The 19,172-nt window shown below is 40.6% G+C and overlaps 1 protein-coding gene across 2 annotated transcripts in view; it reads right to left on the reverse strand.

Moving 5' to 3' along the window:
* The window catches only part of F13A1 (coagulation factor XIII A chain), a 155,736-nt gene that overhangs the window by 123,012 nt on the left and 13,552 nt on the right, over nt 1–19,172 (reverse strand). For both annotated transcript variants that reach the window (XM_045551634.1, XM_045551635.1), the window contains one exon: nt 9,490–9,678. In XM_045551634.1, coding sequence (XP_045407590.1) covers nt 9,490–9,678 — 189 coding nt within the window. The remainder of the gene's footprint in view (nt 1–9,489; nt 9,679–19,172) is intronic.

Raw genomic sequence — 19,172 nt, forward strand, 5'->3', positions numbered from 1 at the left:
TTTCCAAAGTGCTGGTACTAATTTACATCCCCACCAGTCGTGTACAGGGCTCCTCCCTTTCTTCCACATCCTCACTGGACTTGTTGTCATTAGTCTCTTCAATAATAGCCATTCTAACAGGTGCCAGGTAACATCTCCTTGTTTTAATTTGCATTTCTCTGATAATTAGAGATGTTGAGCATTTTTCCATATACCTGTTGGCCGTTCCTATGTCTCCTTTTGAGAAATGTCTTTCCAGCTCTTTTGCCCACAACCCTGAGTAAATAACTTAATGCCTATGAACTCTGGTTTTCACATTTTTAACAAGGTTTATTCCTACCCTACCCCCGCTTTCCAGTTTTGTGATGATAGAAACATGCTTCATACACATTGTCCTCTTTAGTCTGAGAATGGCCAGTGAAAGTAAATATTATAACTCTTATATTTTCAGGTGAGGAAACAGTAATTTAGGGGTTTAAGTGAGTCTACACTGCTCCCCATGGTGGAGCTGGGATTGGCTGAGTCCACCCCCTCCTCCCCCACCACGCTGCTTCCAGCCCTTTTGTCAGAGGAGCTGTCACCCCTGAAACCCCCACACAGATGGCAGAGGGCCAGACACACTGTTAGTCTTTGGGCCACAGAGCATTGCCTTACTACAGGTGAGTCTTATTTTGCTATACAAAAAAAAAAAAAAGCACCAAAAACCATAAAAACCACACCCATTTACTACTTCTTGTTATAGAAGTAAATATAGGTTCCTCTGGGGAAAGAAAGAGAGGGAAAAAAATACAGAACCATGCAGCACACATTTATCCTACCATTTATTAGTGAGATTTATTTTTCAAGTCTCTTACTAATGTCCCTGACAACAATCTCAGTCCTGCAATTTGTCTTCCATACTTTTGCTACAGTAATCTAAAAAGTAAGAAAAAAAAAGTATATCAGATCTTCTTAACACTCTACATAAAACTCTTCCATAGAGGATTCTGGCTCTTTATAGAATAGCATCCAAACTTCTTATCAAGTCATACCAAGTCATAAATATGTTTCCAACTTTTCATGCTGTGCTCAACTTCTCTTTTTTTCCCCCCTAGAATATAGACTTTTTCTATTCTACTGAGTCAACTCCTACTCATCCTTTGAGACCCAGCTCAAATAGTCCTTTCTGGGGGATTCCTCCAAAGGTCGTCACTGTCAGTCACTCTCTCCAAGGTGCTTTCCAGGCATTTGCCCAAAAGGCTGGCATTGAACTCACCCTCTCCTGCTCAGACTGTCCCCTCTGGACTGGCAACCTCTGAAGGCAGGAGAGAAACATCTCACTATTCTAATCCCAATATGGTTCTGTGCACATGCAAAATATTCAATAAGAGTTCAACAAATGCATTCGAAAGGAAAGTAAATCAGCTTTATGGTAAAAGAAGTCAAATAAAAATCTGGAAAATAATTAAATAAATATCTATATATATAAAAGAATTTCTTAAAAATCGCTTTTGAAAAGTTACTGAATATGAATGCCAAATTGATAGAGTTATTTTAATGTTGGCACAAAACCTTAAGTGTCAAAAAGGAAAACATGGATATCGTGTTAAGTTGCCATCGCACATAGACTACAAATCCACTTGGGTTCCCTGGTTCCCCCTCCTCAGTGTTCTACAGAATAAAGGTAATATATGCAACTATAGTTTGGCATTTCCTAGAGTGAGTTCTGCCTTTTATTAGAGGGTATTGTAAAAATACAAATGTGGTAGGGTAGTGTTTGTAGTAAAACAATTTTGGGAAATGGACTAAACAAGACTCATTTTTTGACCATGTGCCTACACACAGCCTTTAATAGACGAGTGTGTGCTGGGGCTGTCCGAGAGCACATACAAAAACACAGCGTGATCCAAATGCATTTGACCACAGAACTCTTTCTTTCCCCAAGGAGCATCTCACATGACAGATGTTCACAGAGAACACACTCTGGGAAACACTGTCCTAGTTTCTTAGATGCCATTATTAGTCACTTCACAGAGACACTTAAAAATAAACATGTTGATCGTCAATGCAGAAACCCATAGGAGCAAAAATCTGAAATCACATCCTATATAAATGCTGCTTCAGAATTATGAAATGGGTAGCCTATTTTTACCAAAATGCAGCATAAAATAGTTGAAAGAGTACAGGCTAAGATCTATTTCTTTACACTTCACCAGCTGCATGATTTGGAGCAAGAAATTTCTCAACAGAGACACTATGTTATGCACTTGAAAATCGTACATCAGTATGGTGCATTTATCGGGACTTTCTGAAACAAAAATCCTTGGGGAGACATAATCTTAGAGGATGTGGGAGATGCTTTCAGAGGCGAGAATGCTCTTTTGCCCCTCCAAGCTCCCGTAGTACCTGCCCACCTCCCATGTCTGGAATCACTTGAGGCCATCAGGTGCAGTGCTCAGTCCCTATCTCTCTACCTGAAACATCCACTCCCTCCCTCACCTCTTTCCTAGACATGCCGAGAAGACAGGGGATTCTCTTTCCTGGTCATTCCTCATCCACGCCTCTGCACTCAAAGCTTCTACCTCGTCCAGTATTCTCCCAAGTCACCCAGTGTTTCTCCTGATCTTCAGGGTTCTTCCTCAGTTGGTCCTTTCCTCCTCACCTACATATGCATTCCAGTCCTTCCAATCCTGAAACAAAGACCTCAATCAAAACACTGCCCCTCTAACCCCCATTCTTCTCTAGATACCATCCAAATTTTCTTTTCTTCTCCTTCAAATTTCTTTAAAGATTAATCCGAATTTGCTACACCCACTTCCTTGCATCTCATTTTCTTTCAGACCATTACAATTTGGATTCTCCTCAAGTAACCAGCGTCCCCCTAACTGCTGAGCACAAGGGAAAGTTCTCATGCCACTGCATCTCCTAGTTGTATTTGACAAAGTTGGTCACTCTTTTCTTTTTAAACACCCAGCTCTCTTTGATTTGGTGGCACTGCTCTCCCTTGATCTTCCTTCTGCTTATCTGTTCATCAGTCTTTGTCTCTTCCAGGGGCTCCAGTTCCTGGACTTACTCCTTTAAAGCTATCTTTCCCCAGGATTCGAGCCTCAGGACAATGCTTAGTTGATGCCCTTTTTCTGCGTGAGCTTGCCCATCTATGTGTGCATGATATCCAAATTCTATTTGTCCAACCCAAACATCCTCCCTAAGCTTCAGACCCATACTGGCCATTAGACACGTATACCCAAATGTCTCTCACTCCTCTCAAACTCACAAGGCTCAAACAGAATCACGTTCACATCTCTGTCTCCTTGCTGGAGGTCTCCGTGGTGGAGGTAGTGTGTCTTGTGATTAGAAAGGCTGCCTGGCATTGAATTGCAGCCCCAGAACTTTCCAGGTGTGGCCTGCGGTGAGTTACTTAATCACTCCAACCCTTACCTCATCTGAAAAATGGAGATGACTACGATGCCCAGAGGGACAGCTGAAGAATTAAATGGGGAGCACACAGCACCTCTGACAGTGCCGGCGCCAGTGAGTTATCAATGGCAACCACCACTGTCATTACCATTTGCCACGCTTGACTTTTTTCCTCCAGAATCCCCTGTGTTCTTTTTCTCATCTGGAAGTGCCACCATCTATCATCAGAGTCACACAAGCCAGCAACCTAGGAGTCAACCTTGACTCTCCACCCCTCACCCCACACAAACTGCTAATCACAAGTCCTGTAGAGTTTGCTCCTCTCCCTGTCCACAACCACCACCCTAACCCAGGCTCTCAGCCCTCTCCTCTGAGCATCTCTTCTCGTGTCGTGGATCCTCCCAAATCCACAAAGTGGGCAGAGCAAGCTATCTGGAATCATCCGTGTCACTCCCATCCTGAAGACACGTGGGAGCCTGACAGCCCAATGGGCTTTCGATAAATGCGACTGAAGAAATGAGTAAAACAGCAACACTGATGTGTCTGTGATGATGCTCTGATGTTTTATGGGGCTAATGATGCAATTGCCCTGGTCCCAGAAATGCCCGGGCACAGGATGAATGACCTGGCTCACTGCCGCCGGCATCGGAGGATGGCGCAGCTGGAAGGGACACCTCGCACACATCGCCGGGGAGCTGCCAGCATCCACTCTCAGCTCTCCCTGTTCCTCTCCTCTGAAGACACTGGAAAAAGGAAATACTTTCACTGTGTCCCTTACAGACAACGGCAGCCAATGAGACACCAGTGGTTTGCTGGGAGCTTCTGGGAAAGCTTTTGTTTTCCTGATGAGAGGACGGGGTCTTGCTAAAGCCATCCTCCCCCTCTTTCTGCTATAACCAGAAACAGGAAGCTCACGGCTGCGAGGCCACTGTGGGATTGAGGAAAAGGTCAGGAGACTCTCTCAGGAGCCAGCCTCGACACCCTTGGGCTCCTGTGATTGGGCTCCAGGGAGAACGAGACCTGCTCATGAGCCCTGTCCTTACTTGGGAGGCCCCAGGCAGGGTGTGGAGAGCTGGTGAGGAGGACAGCTGGGGATTTCTCCCTGGACTGGGTATCAGAGAAGTAGGGGCCCATGTTAAAGTGGCAGCAAATTAACACCTCAGGCTGCTCCCAAGTTTTCACAGCTCCAGCCACAGCTTAGACTGTCAGGGCTGCAGGCTCAGAGGTAGAAAGACAGAAAAGGCCCTGCAGCTGCCCAGGCACATTTTCCAGCCACGGCCACCTCCTTAAATGCATTAACACCTCCCACCCAACTCGCAGGGATAGCTGTGCTCTGCCAGCCGCTAATGGCTAATGAACGCAGTTATCAGAGCACAAGGCCCCTGCAGCACAAGCTCCTCACACCCAGCAGGTAATGGGCCAGCTCTCCTGTTCACTTTCCCTGCGCAGAGCGCCTGGTCAGTTAATCTGGGACCACCCAAGAGAGCCTACTGACTTAAATATTTAAAAAGAGAATGAAGGGCTGAAATAAAAAATAAAAAAATAAAAAATAAAAAATATAATAATAATACATATGATAAAACAGAGAAATACAGTGTATATAGTGAAAAAAAGAGAGAATGAAAGAAGGGAAAGGAGGAAGGGAGGAAGAGAGGAAGGAAGGAAGAAAGGAAAGAGGGAAGGAAGGAAGGAACTTATTTGGTTAGAAGGCAGGACCACTTGTACATAAATCCCATGACCTAGGTTCTGAGGACAGCAACAAAGGGAAACTCCAGTGCATTGGCACCTCCCAGCTCACCCTACATACAGTCACAGGGAAAGAGAAAGGAACAATAACGAACAACTTGATGGAAATTGGAAGCAATTTAAATGTGAAGTATTTTTTGTGTATTTTTAATATAATAATAGTTTGCTCAATGCAACAGCTATGTTCTTTAAAAGTATTAATACATAGTGAATAAATCAATCTTTGTTGATAGGTCTCATGTTATAAACATTCTTATAGAAGAATTGGTAGATGTTCTTGTATGTGCCCTTTATTTTTAACAAAGTATTCTCTCTTCTGTTTTTTAAATCATTAGTTTTGCTTTCTGGGTTTCTGGAAATTGAGGTGCACCTGCATATATGAGCCTTTGCACTTAATTTCATTTCTAGTTCACATTCGATACTTGTCTCTTCTCATTACAGCAGTTACCTTTAAAATCTAATTTCCGTGGCTTTATTCAGTCCTATTGCAACCAGTACTGCATTTTAAGAGAATTATTTCCCCAATGAGTGCCCCAAAACGTTCTTTTTTTCAGACTTAGTGCTACTGCAGGAGGGAAGTTGAGATTGTCCTATAAGTTCCCAAATGACATGAGATGCAAAAAGGACACTGGTCAAGATACCTTGTCCATCATTGGTCTTTTAAGGACCCTTCAAGTATGCTTGATTTCTCATGCACTGACTAGCAGAGTGTGGAATTTTGTCCTTTTCCTTTCTTGTGTCTACAATAAATTAGGAAACAGAAGATCTTCAATTGTAGCAATGCGTATGGGCTATACATACTGGAATGCAGGTTCACTCTGCAAGAACACAGTGTGGGCTCTGTGAAAGGTTTAAATACATGTTGGTTTTAAAAAAAAATGGACAGACTTTATCTTGAAGTCAAATTAGCTATGCTTTCCCTCTCTTTTTACTAGAGGAACAAAGGTAACAATATTTCTTATGTAAAAAAGAAAAGAGGACTTCAGATGCTCACTGTAGTGGACACTGTGTCTGCTGCCCAGACCTTTCCCGGTGCTGAGCGTCAGGGGCTGACAGCCCATATTCATCTAGTTGCTTTCAGGGGTTTGCCTGCAGCCACAGAGAACCAGCTACACCGGGGTGACAACCGCAGTCAGTGGGAGGGTGTAAGGGGCCCATGCCCTGGCCTCAAGGCAGGATAGCTCTGAAGATCCAACCCCTCTCCCGAGCTCACCTTGGGACCCCTGGAGGCCTTTGTTGCATGAAGGTTCAACTCCTCCCTCTACCAGACGCCTGCTGACTCATCCCTTCCTCCCAGATGTGGATCTTGAGAGCACTCCCCATGAAACTCCCCGCACACATGTCTCCTTCTCAGTTTGTCTCCTGGGAACTCAATCTAAGACACTCATTGTTCTTTCTAAGACTTCCATTTTCATAATTATTTTCCGAATGGTCTGTGGGAGAGTGTCTCAGGCCTGAAACAAGTCCAGTTCCAGGCCAAAGCATCCCTATCCTCTTCTCTGTGCCCTAAATATTTGGCTATAAAGATGGAAATAAAAATGCCCCTCATAATTGCATCAGAACTGTGGACAGAGTTGCAAACGGGTGTTTGTTTTCATGAATGGAGTACAACTTGTCTCAGGCAATTTCATCACTGTGTCAACATCACAGTGTCCTTACACAAACCTAGATGGTACAGCCTACTGCATACCTAGGCTATCTGGTATGGCCTATTGGTCCTAGGCCACAAACTTGTGCACATGTTACTGCACTGATACTGCAGGCAACTGCAACACAATGGGAAGGATTTGTGCATCTAAACACAGAAAAGTTCTATAGAAAAGATAAAACATGGTACATCTGTACAGGGCACTTACTATCATGAATGGAGCTTGCAGGACTGGAAGTTGCTCTGTGTGGGTCGCCGAGTGGCGAGTGACTACGAAAGCCTAGGACATTACTGTACACTACTGTAGACTTTTTAAACACTCTACACTTACGCTACAATAAATTGATTAAAAAATAAAGTAACTGTCCTATGACATTATGACAGCTACGACATCACTAGGTGATAGAAATTTCCAGCTCTGTTATAATCTTATAGTGTCACCACTGTATATGTGATCTGTGACTAACCAAAATGTCATTATGTGGCACATGACTGTATATAGCTTTTGTTTTCTTTTTCAATGTCAGAGTTTTCTGGCTTAGTTAAATCTGTTACATTTTCTCATAAAATTGTCTTATGAGAGCTTTACTTTTTACATTAATGTTTATTCCATCTGAATTTTATTACTGTATATGGTATGAGATGAGAGTCAATTTTTTGTTTTCTTCCAGTTGGAGAGTCAGTCATCCCAGCATTATTTATTAAAACAACAGCAACAAACAAACAAAAAACCCTACATACTTTTCTTAGTCCATGAAACCATCAACTATATTACTCATGTACTGAAATCTATTTCTGGATTCTCTGTTGTGTTCTACTATACTAAACATTTTATATAGCATGTTCTGATAGCTGTTTCTATGAAATATTCTATTACTTATTTCTTTGTACAGTTTTCTTGGTTATTGCCAGGTAATGATTCTTTCAAATAAACTTTAAGATTATTTATCCAAGTCCCCCAAAATATATAAAAACCAAAACCCAAAAACCAGCTTAAAACGCCATTGGAATTCTAATTGGAAATGCATTAATTTCATATGTTAATTATGGAGAGTTTAAAATTATTTAAAATAATAATTATGTATATTTATGAGGTACAATGTTATGTTTTAATCTATGGATACATTGTGGAATGATTATATCAAGCTAATTAACATATCCATCACCTCACATATTTATTTCTTTGTGGTGAGAACATTTCAAATCTATTTCTTTTAGCAATTTTGAAGTATATAATACATTATTATTAATTATAGTCACCATCTTGTGCAATAGATCACTAAAACTTATTCCTCCTTTCTAAATGAAATTTTGGGTCCTTTGACCAACATTTTGGGAGACTTTTAAAAAATACATATTGGGATTTCCTGTCCAAGAACATGTTTGACTTTTCATTGGTTTCTCGTATCTTTTATTAAGATTTAATAACTGATTTACATAGGTCATGTGTCCTGTTTTTAAAGTTTAGTGTAACATTTCATGGTTTTTGTCACTATTATATGTGAAATATTTGTTTCTTATTTCTATTTCTAGGTGCTTAGTGCCAGAGAAGATAAAAAGCTATTGATTTTTATGTAATTATCTCCCATTTAGCCATTTTACAAAGTTTTATTAATACTGTGATTTTTCCTTTGAATTTGTTGGGTTTTTTACATACACAATCATAGTATTAGCAAAATATATAGTTTAATCTCTTATTTTCCAATGTGTATAGCAGATATTTCTCTTATATTATTCATCCGCTAAAACCTTTAAAGCAAAGCTTCAGAAAGGGAGTCGGGAGCACAGTCATTTCTGGCTCATGTCTGATTATAATTAAATTTGTTAACTTTTTTCCACTTAAGATATCAAAAGTTGTTTTGAGGTAACAAAAATCTTCATTATAATTAAGGAATTTTCTTCTACTTTTGTCTTAAACTCTTTTTCTAAAAATGACTGCTACATTTTGTTATGTACTTTTCAATGACTATTGATTTGATTGCCTAATTTTTCCCTTTAATCTATGTGTAGGATTTTATGGACAGATTTCCTTACATGAGCCACCCTTGCTTCTCTGTGCATGTGTTTCCTTGATTTTCTTGTAAATTCCTAGAGAAATGCTTACCAAAATGTTTCAAACATTAATAGCTATAACTTAATAAAAGGGCTCCATGATCAAATTAATTTGAGATGCACCAGACCAAACAAAGCTAAATGGTATTGATACTTCCCAGAACCTTTGACGCCAATACTCATCGTCAATCTTCAAGAGATTAGAGCACAAGGTGTTTACCAGACTTTCTTGGACCATTCATTTTTCATAAACCATCCCATGGGACTAGATTAGAGCAGAATGAACTTTGGGAAATGCATATTTGGAGATTATATGCTAAGATTTGCAAATATTTTCAGCACACAAGACCAATTAAATCATGGAAATAAATTAAAAGTCACATCTATAGGATGCCAAAATCATTTGTTTGAGGAAAAATAATTCAGTTAACCAACATTTTGCATCCACTGTAGTTACTTTTATCTTTTGGCCTGGTAGGCCCAAATTATTGATGTTTGCATCATACATACCCATCTTTGAGCACAGAGTGGTCCAGAGGCTGGAGGTAATTCTAGCTACAGCCATTGTTGAACTAAGATGCTAGAAAATAACACAATTGCACCTGTACCTGCCCCTGTCTATAATGTGACCCACGTTGTCATGACTAGGGCTTGCACATGGCACTCACCAATGACGTATTCCACCCTGAAGAGATCCTTCCTGGGGTCATATGGACGATTGAAGTCTATCTGGATGTAGAAAGACTGCCCTCTACGTACAATGAGCTTGTCATTGTCATACTTGTCAGTGTGGTGATCTATCTTGTTGGTGTCCCATCTCTCCTTGAACAGGTGAACACTTGTGACATTAAGGTAGTCTAGACACAAAGGAAACAGTAGAAGAAAAGCATTAATTAGCACTGGTTTAAACACAAATTCAAAAAACATTTTGTTTTCCAAAGAAGGCAGGTAGCCAGGTCTGCTGAATGGAATTCTATATAAGGGGCACAGACTCAAGAGTCAGCCTCTTGTGACATTCTTGCTTTTGAAGCGAGTTTTCAAAAGCTTTTTTTTTTTTTTTTTTTTTTTTTTTTTTTACCTATAATCTCATTTCAGACCACAAGGCACTCAGTCTGGGATGGAAGGATGCCTGTCTTAGAGATCTAGATACAGAGGAGCTAGAACCAGAGTTGAAGTCTTTAGGTTCTCAGTGTTAGGTACACCCCGTCATGACGATGGCCTCACTCTGTGATTAACTCGGGGTAAGCGGAGAATCGCCACTTCCATCTTCTTATCCTTCAAAAGGGAGGAATCACATTTGACAAAGCCACAAAGGGACATTCTAAGGAAAAAGTTGGCCATTAATCCAAGTCTCCTTGTACCTCAGGAAGGGTCAACTGCCTCTTCCTTCTCTAATTCTAAAAGTAGACCTTGCCCCTCCAAGGCAGAAAACAGAGAGAACAGGTCAGGAGGAAGGAAACCAACATTTCTATGAGATAAGTATGACTGTTTCCATTTACACAGGCAGAAACTAGCCTGGGGTTTCCTAGCTACTAAACGGCCAATCTGGAAGTCAAAACCTGGACTGTTTGAGCCAACATTTACAAGCTTTTCCTTTGACTTTTGGAGTCAAGAGTGTACATGCCAGTTATATGTTTACTAGCTGTCTAACTTTGCATATGTCTCACTGCAAGATAGGAGCACTAACATTTATTTGATAGACTAACATGTTATGTTATAGCATCTTATGGGCGATGACAAGGATAAATGTGACATAAGACCATGTGAGATTACATGTATGAAGGCATCCAGCAAAGGGTCTGGCATGTGATAGCCTTAGATGAAGCTTCGTTCTCCTCCTGCCCTTTTCCATTCCCTTCTGCAAATGAACATGGAATGGGAAGGTAACCCCAACTGCCTGTCTACACTGCAGTTTAGAAGATCTAGTCTAGGGACTGGTTTCTATATGTGCACTTGGAGTTCCAAGCAGCCACTAGGGAGAGAAGGGTGGCTGGGAGGGTGGTTGCATGCACGGTCTCTTGCCTTCCCCCTTTTTCCCTGAACTTGCCTGCTGCATGGTTTATCCTTACGGTTGTAAACACAGAATGCACAGAAACCACTGCTGCTGCACTTGTGCCCATGGTGGGGACAATAATCTAATGGCTTCCTCTGCTTTTATGCAGGAATCCTGTGCAGGACGCCTGGCCCCTTGGGCTCCCATATTTTTCTCATAGGCAAACCCAGGAAGCTCTTTAAGATCCTCTTCAGTTCTAAATTCTAGGAGGCCCTGAAACACTGTTGATAAATTCCACGTTCAGGCAATCCAGAGTTTGAATCCCAAGTCTCAAAATTACTTAGGTAAGGCATTTTACCTTTCAGAATCTGAGTTTCCTCACCCTTAACATGAGAGTACTAATACTTTGGGAACGCCTATGAAGATTCAGAGTTTGAAAAGGATGGTGGACTAGAAGCAGCCCACGAGCACACTGCTCTCAAGAAAAGAAGCGTAACTTCCAGGCAGATGCCTACCTGTAGAAAGCTCTTCTAGGAAGGAACATTGTGAAATCACCGAGAAGCAATGCAGGACACTCAGTGTGAGGAAGAAGGTGACGGGCGATATATTGGGGAGGCTTCTACACACAGGGAAGAATAGGCGGATAGAGTGCTAGGGTGCCATGCTCTCTCCACAGACACGGTGGCCAAGTTGTGAAAGGGCTCCCTCCACTGCCCCAGGCCTCTGCCTCCACAGACTGGGGACCTGCCTGGAGTCTGTGCAGAGTCACCGCACCGGATAACAGGTGTGGGGGGAATCGTGGGGCAGCTCATCCTGGGTTTCTGCAGCTGAAGCCATCCTGTGATCTCAGGTGTGCAGCACCAGGTCTGCATGGGACTCAGCTTTGCAGTGGTGGCTCCACATCGGCCCCCCTGGGCTGGGGAGGGAGAGGACTAAGCCGAGGCTCCTCTGAACCGTACCCTGTGACTGAAAGCCAAGCTCCCCTCCCCTACAGCACAAGGCGATCTGAGCATGGTGGTTCACTGAGGCACTCACTGCAGGCGCTGACCTGGTAGGCTTTGGGCGACTACTTCAGTGGGTCCTGGGGTGGGGTACACGGAGAACTCTGCTGTCCCTGGGCCACTGGAACCGAACTCCGCCTGCATGACTTGGCATCTGCACAGTCCCTGAGCCTGTCGAACAACCTGCCACCTGCTCAGGCCTGACTCTGTCCTCCAGGTCGGATCAGGCCACTGCCCACAGGGCCCCGCTTCCAGCTCTGAGGCCCTGCTATGAAGCTCTGCTCTGGCTCCTCCACAGTCCCAGCTTGGAGGCCAAGGCTCCACCCCTGTGGCTCCAGAGCTCCCGCTAGGCCTGGGACACTGCCCCTGAGATTACACACTGCACCTGGTACTCACGACCCCACCCCTGAGCCTCCACCACTGCTCCAAGGTCCAATACCCTGCCAGCCTTGAGCTGCCAGTACACTAGGACCTGGTTCAAGCAAACACCCACATCCTGGGAAACCATGACCACTACCTAGAGAGACTCACCCAGCTGCCACTGTCACTTCTGTGGGGAGACCCCAGGCAGAGCAATACCCACAATGCCAGCCTCTGTGCAGAGGGTCTTTCCCAGCTCCCAACTCGAATTTCCTACAACTATCTGGCGAACAACCCAACACCCGGCAGAAAGACCACCCAGCACCGGCTTGAGCTGTGGCAACCACAAGTGAACAGAACAAAGCAGAACAGCTACATTACAGCCTTGTGGTGCACAAGCCCCTCCCCTGCCACGTCAACATTCCGGAGTAGGGAAAAAAGCGCCATCAAGGGACCTCCTCTTCTTCTAATGAAGCAGGTGAGTCCCCAGCAAAGAACAGGTGCCCTGCAAACCTATTAGTCCTAAGTCAGGAAAAGAGGTTTCAGATGCGAAGAAACTAGGAAAAGAACCCTGGCAACATAAAAAAACAAAACAGTTCGACAGCCCCAAGTGATCACAATGAAGCTACAGTAGTGAACTCCAAACACAAGGAAATTGCCAAAATGACAAAAATAGAATTCAGAATATGGATGGCAAATAAGATGAAAGGAATTAAAGATAAAGTGGAAAACCAACAAAAAGAAGCCCTCAAAATTTCAGAAAATTAATGAAAAACTCACACAAGAAAGGATCTAATAAAACTTAAAGAAATGAAAGAGCCATTTAAGGAATTTCAAAATACAGAAGAAAGCTTCAGCAACAGACTAAACCAAGGAGAGAAAGAATCTCAGAGCTTGAAGACAAAGCTCTCAAGCGAACCCAGTCATTTTTTAAAGAGGCAGAGAAGAGAAAAAACAAGGCAGAGCAATCACTTAGAGAGTTATGGGACTATGTGAAGTGAACTAACATATGAATTATAGGTATCCCTGAAGGAGAAGAAAGAGCTAAAAGCACAGCAAATCTATTTGAGAGAACTATTGAGGAAAACTTCCCTGGTATTGCCAGAGATCCAGACATCCAGATACAAGATGATCATCAAACATTGGGAAGATGCATAGCAAATAAGACATCACTGAAACATATAGTAATCAACCTGGCCAAAGTCATAATGAAGGAGAAAATTCTACAAGTAACTAGACATAAGCAACAACCGACCTACAAAGGAAAACCCATCAGACTAACAGCAGATTTCTCAGTGGAAACCTTACAAGCCAGAAGGGAGTGGGTCCCCATCTTTGATCTTCTTAAACACAACTGGCAGCCTAGAATTTTGCATACTATGAAGTAAAGTTTCACAATTTCCAGATAAATTAAGTCATTTCCAGACAAGCAAACACTTGTAATTTGCAATGACCAGATATGCCCTGCAGGAAATGCTCAGAACTACATCATACACAAATCAGTGCAATAGATACCCACCAGTGTTAACTCACCCTAAAAAGCTAAAGCTCACAACTCATATAAAACACTAGCACAGGAGGAAAAACAAAGCAATAAGCTACTACCCAACATGATTAACAGAGCAGCATCCCACATATCGATTCTATCTCTTAACGTGAAGAGTTTAAATGTGCTACTCAAAGGACATAGGCTGGCAGAATGGCTGAAAAAACACAACCCAAGTATCTGCTATCTCCAGCAGACAAGTCTAAACCAAAGGATGCACACAGGCTCAATGTGAAAGGATGGAAAAAATATTCTACACAAATGGAAACCAAAAGAGAGCACAAATAACCATTCTCGCATGAGACAAAATTGACTTTAAATGAACAATGGCAAAGAAAAACAAAGATGGTCCTTAATTATATAATGGTAAAGGGAGCAATTCAATAAGAAGACATAACAATCCTAAATAAATATGTATCTAACACAGGAGCTCCTAGATCCATAAAACAAATTCTACTAGAGCTAAGCAAGGAAATAAATAGTAGCTCCATAATTGCCAGGGACTTCAACACACCACTGTCAGAGCTAGACAAATCATCAAAGCAGAAAATAAATAAATAAACACTGGACTTAAATGGGACCCTAACACAAATGGACCTAACAGACATTTACAGAACACTATACCCCCAAAATACTGACTATATATTCTTCTTATCAGCATATAGGACATTCTCCAAGATTGATCATATCTTAGGCTACAAAACATACCTAAACAAATTAAAGAAAAATTGAAATCATACCATGTATCTTCTCAGATCATAGTGGAATAAAACTAGAAATCAATTCCAAGAGTAACACTCAATTCTACACAAAGTCATGGAAATTAAAGAATGTGCTGCAGAATGATTATAGGGTCAATAGTGAAATTAAGATGAAAATCAAAAGATTCCTTGAATTGAAAAACAAAGGGGACACAAGTTATCAAAATCTATGGGATTCAGCAAAAGCATTCCTGAAGGGCAAATTCATAGCCTAAAGTGCCCACATCAAAAATTCAGAAAGATCACAGATTAACAACTCAATATCACATCTCCAGGAACTAGAAAAGGAAGAGCAAATCAAACCCAAAGCCAACAGAGGAAAACAAATAACTAAGGTCAGAGCAGAACTAAATGAAATGGAAAACAAAAAAATAATACAAAAGGTCAGTGAAACAAAAACTTAGTTCTTAGAAAAGATAAACAAAATTAATAGACCTCTTGCTAAATTAACCAGGAATAGAAGAGAAAGGACCAAATAAGCTCAATCAGAAATGAAAAAGGAGATATTACAACTGATAGCACAGAAATAAGAAACATCATCCATGAATACTATGAAAATCTCTAGGCACATAAACTAGAAAACATAGAGGAAATGGACAAATTCCTGGAAATACACAATCTTCTAAGACTTAGAAATAAATACACAATCTTCTAAGACTTAGAAGGAATAGAACTCCTGAATAGATCAATAATGAGCAGAAAGACTGAAGCATTAATAAAAAGTCTTCCAATAATAAAAAGCCCTGGACCAGATGGATTCACAGCTGAATTCTACCAGACCAGCAAAGAAGAACTGGTACCCAGATTGGGAAGTTATTCCATAGAAAAGAGGAGGAGAAAACCCTTCCCAACTCATTCTACAGAGCCAGTATCACATTGATATCAAAGCCAGGAAAGAACACAACAAAAGAAGAAAACTACAGACCAATATCCATCATGAATATAGTTGAAAAAATCCTCAATAAAATACTAGTAAACTGAATTCAACAACACATCAAAAAAAATAATCCACCTTGACCAAGTGAACTTCATCCCACAAATGCAAGGATGGTTCGACACATGTAAATCAATAAATATGATTCACCACATGAACAGAAGCAAAAATGAAGACCATATGATCATCTCAATAGATGCAGAAAAGGCATTTGACAAAATCAGCACCCTTTCATGATAAAATACCCTCAACAAACTAGGCATAGAAAGAATATATCTCGATATTATAAAAGCCATATATGACAAAATCACAGCCAACATCATACTGAATGTGGTAAAGTTGAAAGCATTCCCTCTAAGAATTGGAACAAGATAAGGGTATCCACTGTCACCACTTCTATTCAACATAGTGTTGGAAGTTCTAGCTTGAGCATTCAGGAAAGAGAAAGAAATTAAGGATATCCAAATCGGGAAAGGGGAGGTCAAACCATCACTTTTCACTGCTGCTATGATCTTGTATCTAGAAAGCTCCAAAGACTCTATCAAGAGACCACTGGAATTGACAAATAAATTCAGCAGTCTCGGGTTATAAAATCAGTGTACCCAAATCAGTTGGATTCTTATATATCAATAACTGTTAAGCTAAGAATCAAATCAAAGACTCAATATCATTCACAATAGCTACAAAGAAAATAAAATACCTAGGAATATACTTAAGAAGGGGGCGAAAGATCTCTACAAGGAGAACTATGAAACACTGAGGAAAGAAATTTCAGAAGATACAAGCAAATGGAAAAACATATCATGCTCATGGATCAGTAGAATCAACATTGTAAAAACGCCCATACTACCCAATGTAATTTACAGATCCAATCCAATCCTTATCAATACACCAGCATCATATTTCACAGATCTAGAAAAAATAATTCTACATTTTGTTTGGTACCAGAAAAGAGCCTGAATAGCTAAAGCAATCCTAAGCAAAAAGAACAAAGCTGGATGCATCACATTAGCAGACTTCAAACTCTACTACAAGGCTATAGTAACCAAAATAGTACAGTATTGGCACAAAATAGAGACAGAGACCAACGGAACAGAATAGAGAACCCAGATATAAAACCATCTAGCCAACTGATCTTTGACAAAGCAGACAAGAATGTACACTGGGGAAAAGAAGCCCTATTCAATAAATGGTGCTGAGAAAATTGGTTAGCCACATGCAGAAGAATGAAATGGGACCCCTATCACTCACCACTCACAAAAATTGACTCAAAATGGAGAACAGAATTAAATGTAAGGCATAAAACCATAAGAATTCTAGAAGAAGACATAGGAAAAACTCTTCTAGATATTGGTCCAGGCAAAGAACTTATGACTAAGACCCCAATGGCAATTATAGCAACAGCAAAAATAAATAAATAGGACTTGATTAAATTAAAAGCTCCTGCACAGCTAAGGAAATAATCAACAGAGCCAATAGACAACCTATAGAATGGGAGAAAATATTTGTAATCTATACATCTGATAAAGGGCTAATATCCAGAATCTATAAAGAACTCAAACAAATCAGCAAGGAAAAAATCAAACAACCCCGTTAAAAAGTGGGCAAAAGACATGAACAGAAGATTTTCAAAAGAAGATACACAAATGACCAACAAACATATGACAAAATACTCAACATCACTAATCATCAGGGAAATGCAAATTAAAACCACAATGAGATATCACCTTATCCCTGTTAGAATGGATTTTATTAAGAAGTCCAAAAACAATAGATCCTGGCACAGACGCAGAGGGAAAGGAACGCTTCTACACTATTGGTAGGACTGCAAATTAGTACAACCCCTATGGAAAATAATATAGAGATACCTCAAAGAATTAAGTCGATCTACCATTTGACCCAGCCATCCCACTACTGGGTATTTACCCAAATAAAAGTAGCCATTTTATCACAAAAACACTTGCGCTTGAGCGCTTATTGCAGCACAATTCACATTTGCAAAGATGTGGAATCAACCCAAGTGCCCATCAATTCATGAGTGGATCAACAAAATACGGTATATGTATACTATGGAGTACTACTCAACCACAAAAAGATGAATTAATGCTTTTTTCAGCAATGTGGAAGGAATTGGAGACCATTATCCTAAGCAAAGTATCTCAAGAATGTAAAAGCAAAGACCACGTGTACTCTCTAATAAACTGGAACTGAGTGATGGGAGCACATATGCACAGAAGGAAGTAAAGGTCATTGGAAATTAAGCAGCAGGGACAGGTAAGGAGGGAGGGACAAAAACCCACCTAACAGGTACAATGAACACTATTCAGGTGATGGGCACATTTATAGCCCTGATTCATGCCATGTAACAAAAACATTAATATTTTAAAATAAAAATATTTTCAAATAAAAAAGAACTTCTATGAAGAGTCAGTGAGACAATGATGCAACTCCTCTGATACTGTGCCTGTACATACGGCCACAGGCTTACCCGTGGCTCATGGGATACGAACTCTGACGGAGCCATTTCACGTGGCATGGTGCTCCGGGGGTTATTCTGACTGCAGCATTACAGCAAACAGAAAGTGCAAGCTGCAGTTTTATTTTTACCTCATCTCAGAACCTTGTCATAGTACATGTCCCCCTGAAGGGCACTTTCTTCCTATTATGCTGTGGACTAAAGATGTTTAATTCTCTAGACCTCTCTCTTCCAAGTAGACTTTTTCCTAAGTTCTCTGGTCTTATTAAGGTTACAATCCCCAGTGATAAACCAGCCTATTATAGAGCTAGAGTATCATAAATGTCCCAGTTGAAAGGGACCTTCATAACCAGCTCATCTGGTCCTCTTTCTTAGCACACTGGCTTTTGATCATTATTATTTTTTTAAAAGCTAAAAAATTGAATCCCCAGAAACAGATTTAATCAGTTCTCCATCCATCAGCACCCATGGAAGGAATATACTGATGCTACAGCCTCACAGAATCTCAGGTGGCAATGAACTTTCTGGGCCATCAGGTACACCTGCTATATACCACATGAAACATTTCACGAAAGCCTTAGTATTAATACCTGGGCATCCAGCTTCTGCCTGAACAGGGAACTCACTATCTCACAGGGCAACAGTCCATTTTTAAACAACTCTAAATATTTGAAAAATCCACATAAGATGAACTGACATCAGCTTCCTTGTAATTTTTCTAACCATGGATCCTCATTCGGAATTCTGGATAAAGATGGAATAAGTCCTCTGGCATTCTTTAGGTATTTAAAGACTGCTCTTAGGTTTCCTCTGAGTAAAACATTCCCCCATTTCTTCAAATGTTCTTTAAGAAATTCTTTCCAGAACTTTTACCCATCACTCTGTTTTGGAATATTTCTGTTTGTCAATTTCTCTCTTGAAGTGTTTTCTCTATAATTATGTGTATTACTCTGGTTGTGGTTTTTACAATAAAAAACAAATGAGACCATTACATCTTCTAAAATAAGTAGTATATTGCTATTATTTCAGCTGCAGATATTATCAATGTCTTGAACACTCTTATTGTTGATTTATATTAAACATCTGCTCATGCAAAACCCTTAAAAATATATTCTAATGTCATTTTTACCAATAATGGATTAAAATTCAATCCATACCCCTGCAAGTCACTCACTCCTGTTGCTATTTGGCCATATCTATTTGTACAGTTGTTTTCTTCTTTCTAGCTTAATTTTAAGGACTTACATGTATTCATATGAAATTTCTTCTCATTGAATTTG

This window comes from Lemur catta, chromosome 5 (genome assembly GCF_020740605.2).
Source record: "Lemur catta isolate mLemCat1 chromosome 5, mLemCat1.pri, whole genome shotgun sequence".
Taxonomy (NCBI): Eukaryota; Metazoa; Chordata; class Mammalia; order Primates; family Lemuridae; genus Lemur; species Lemur catta.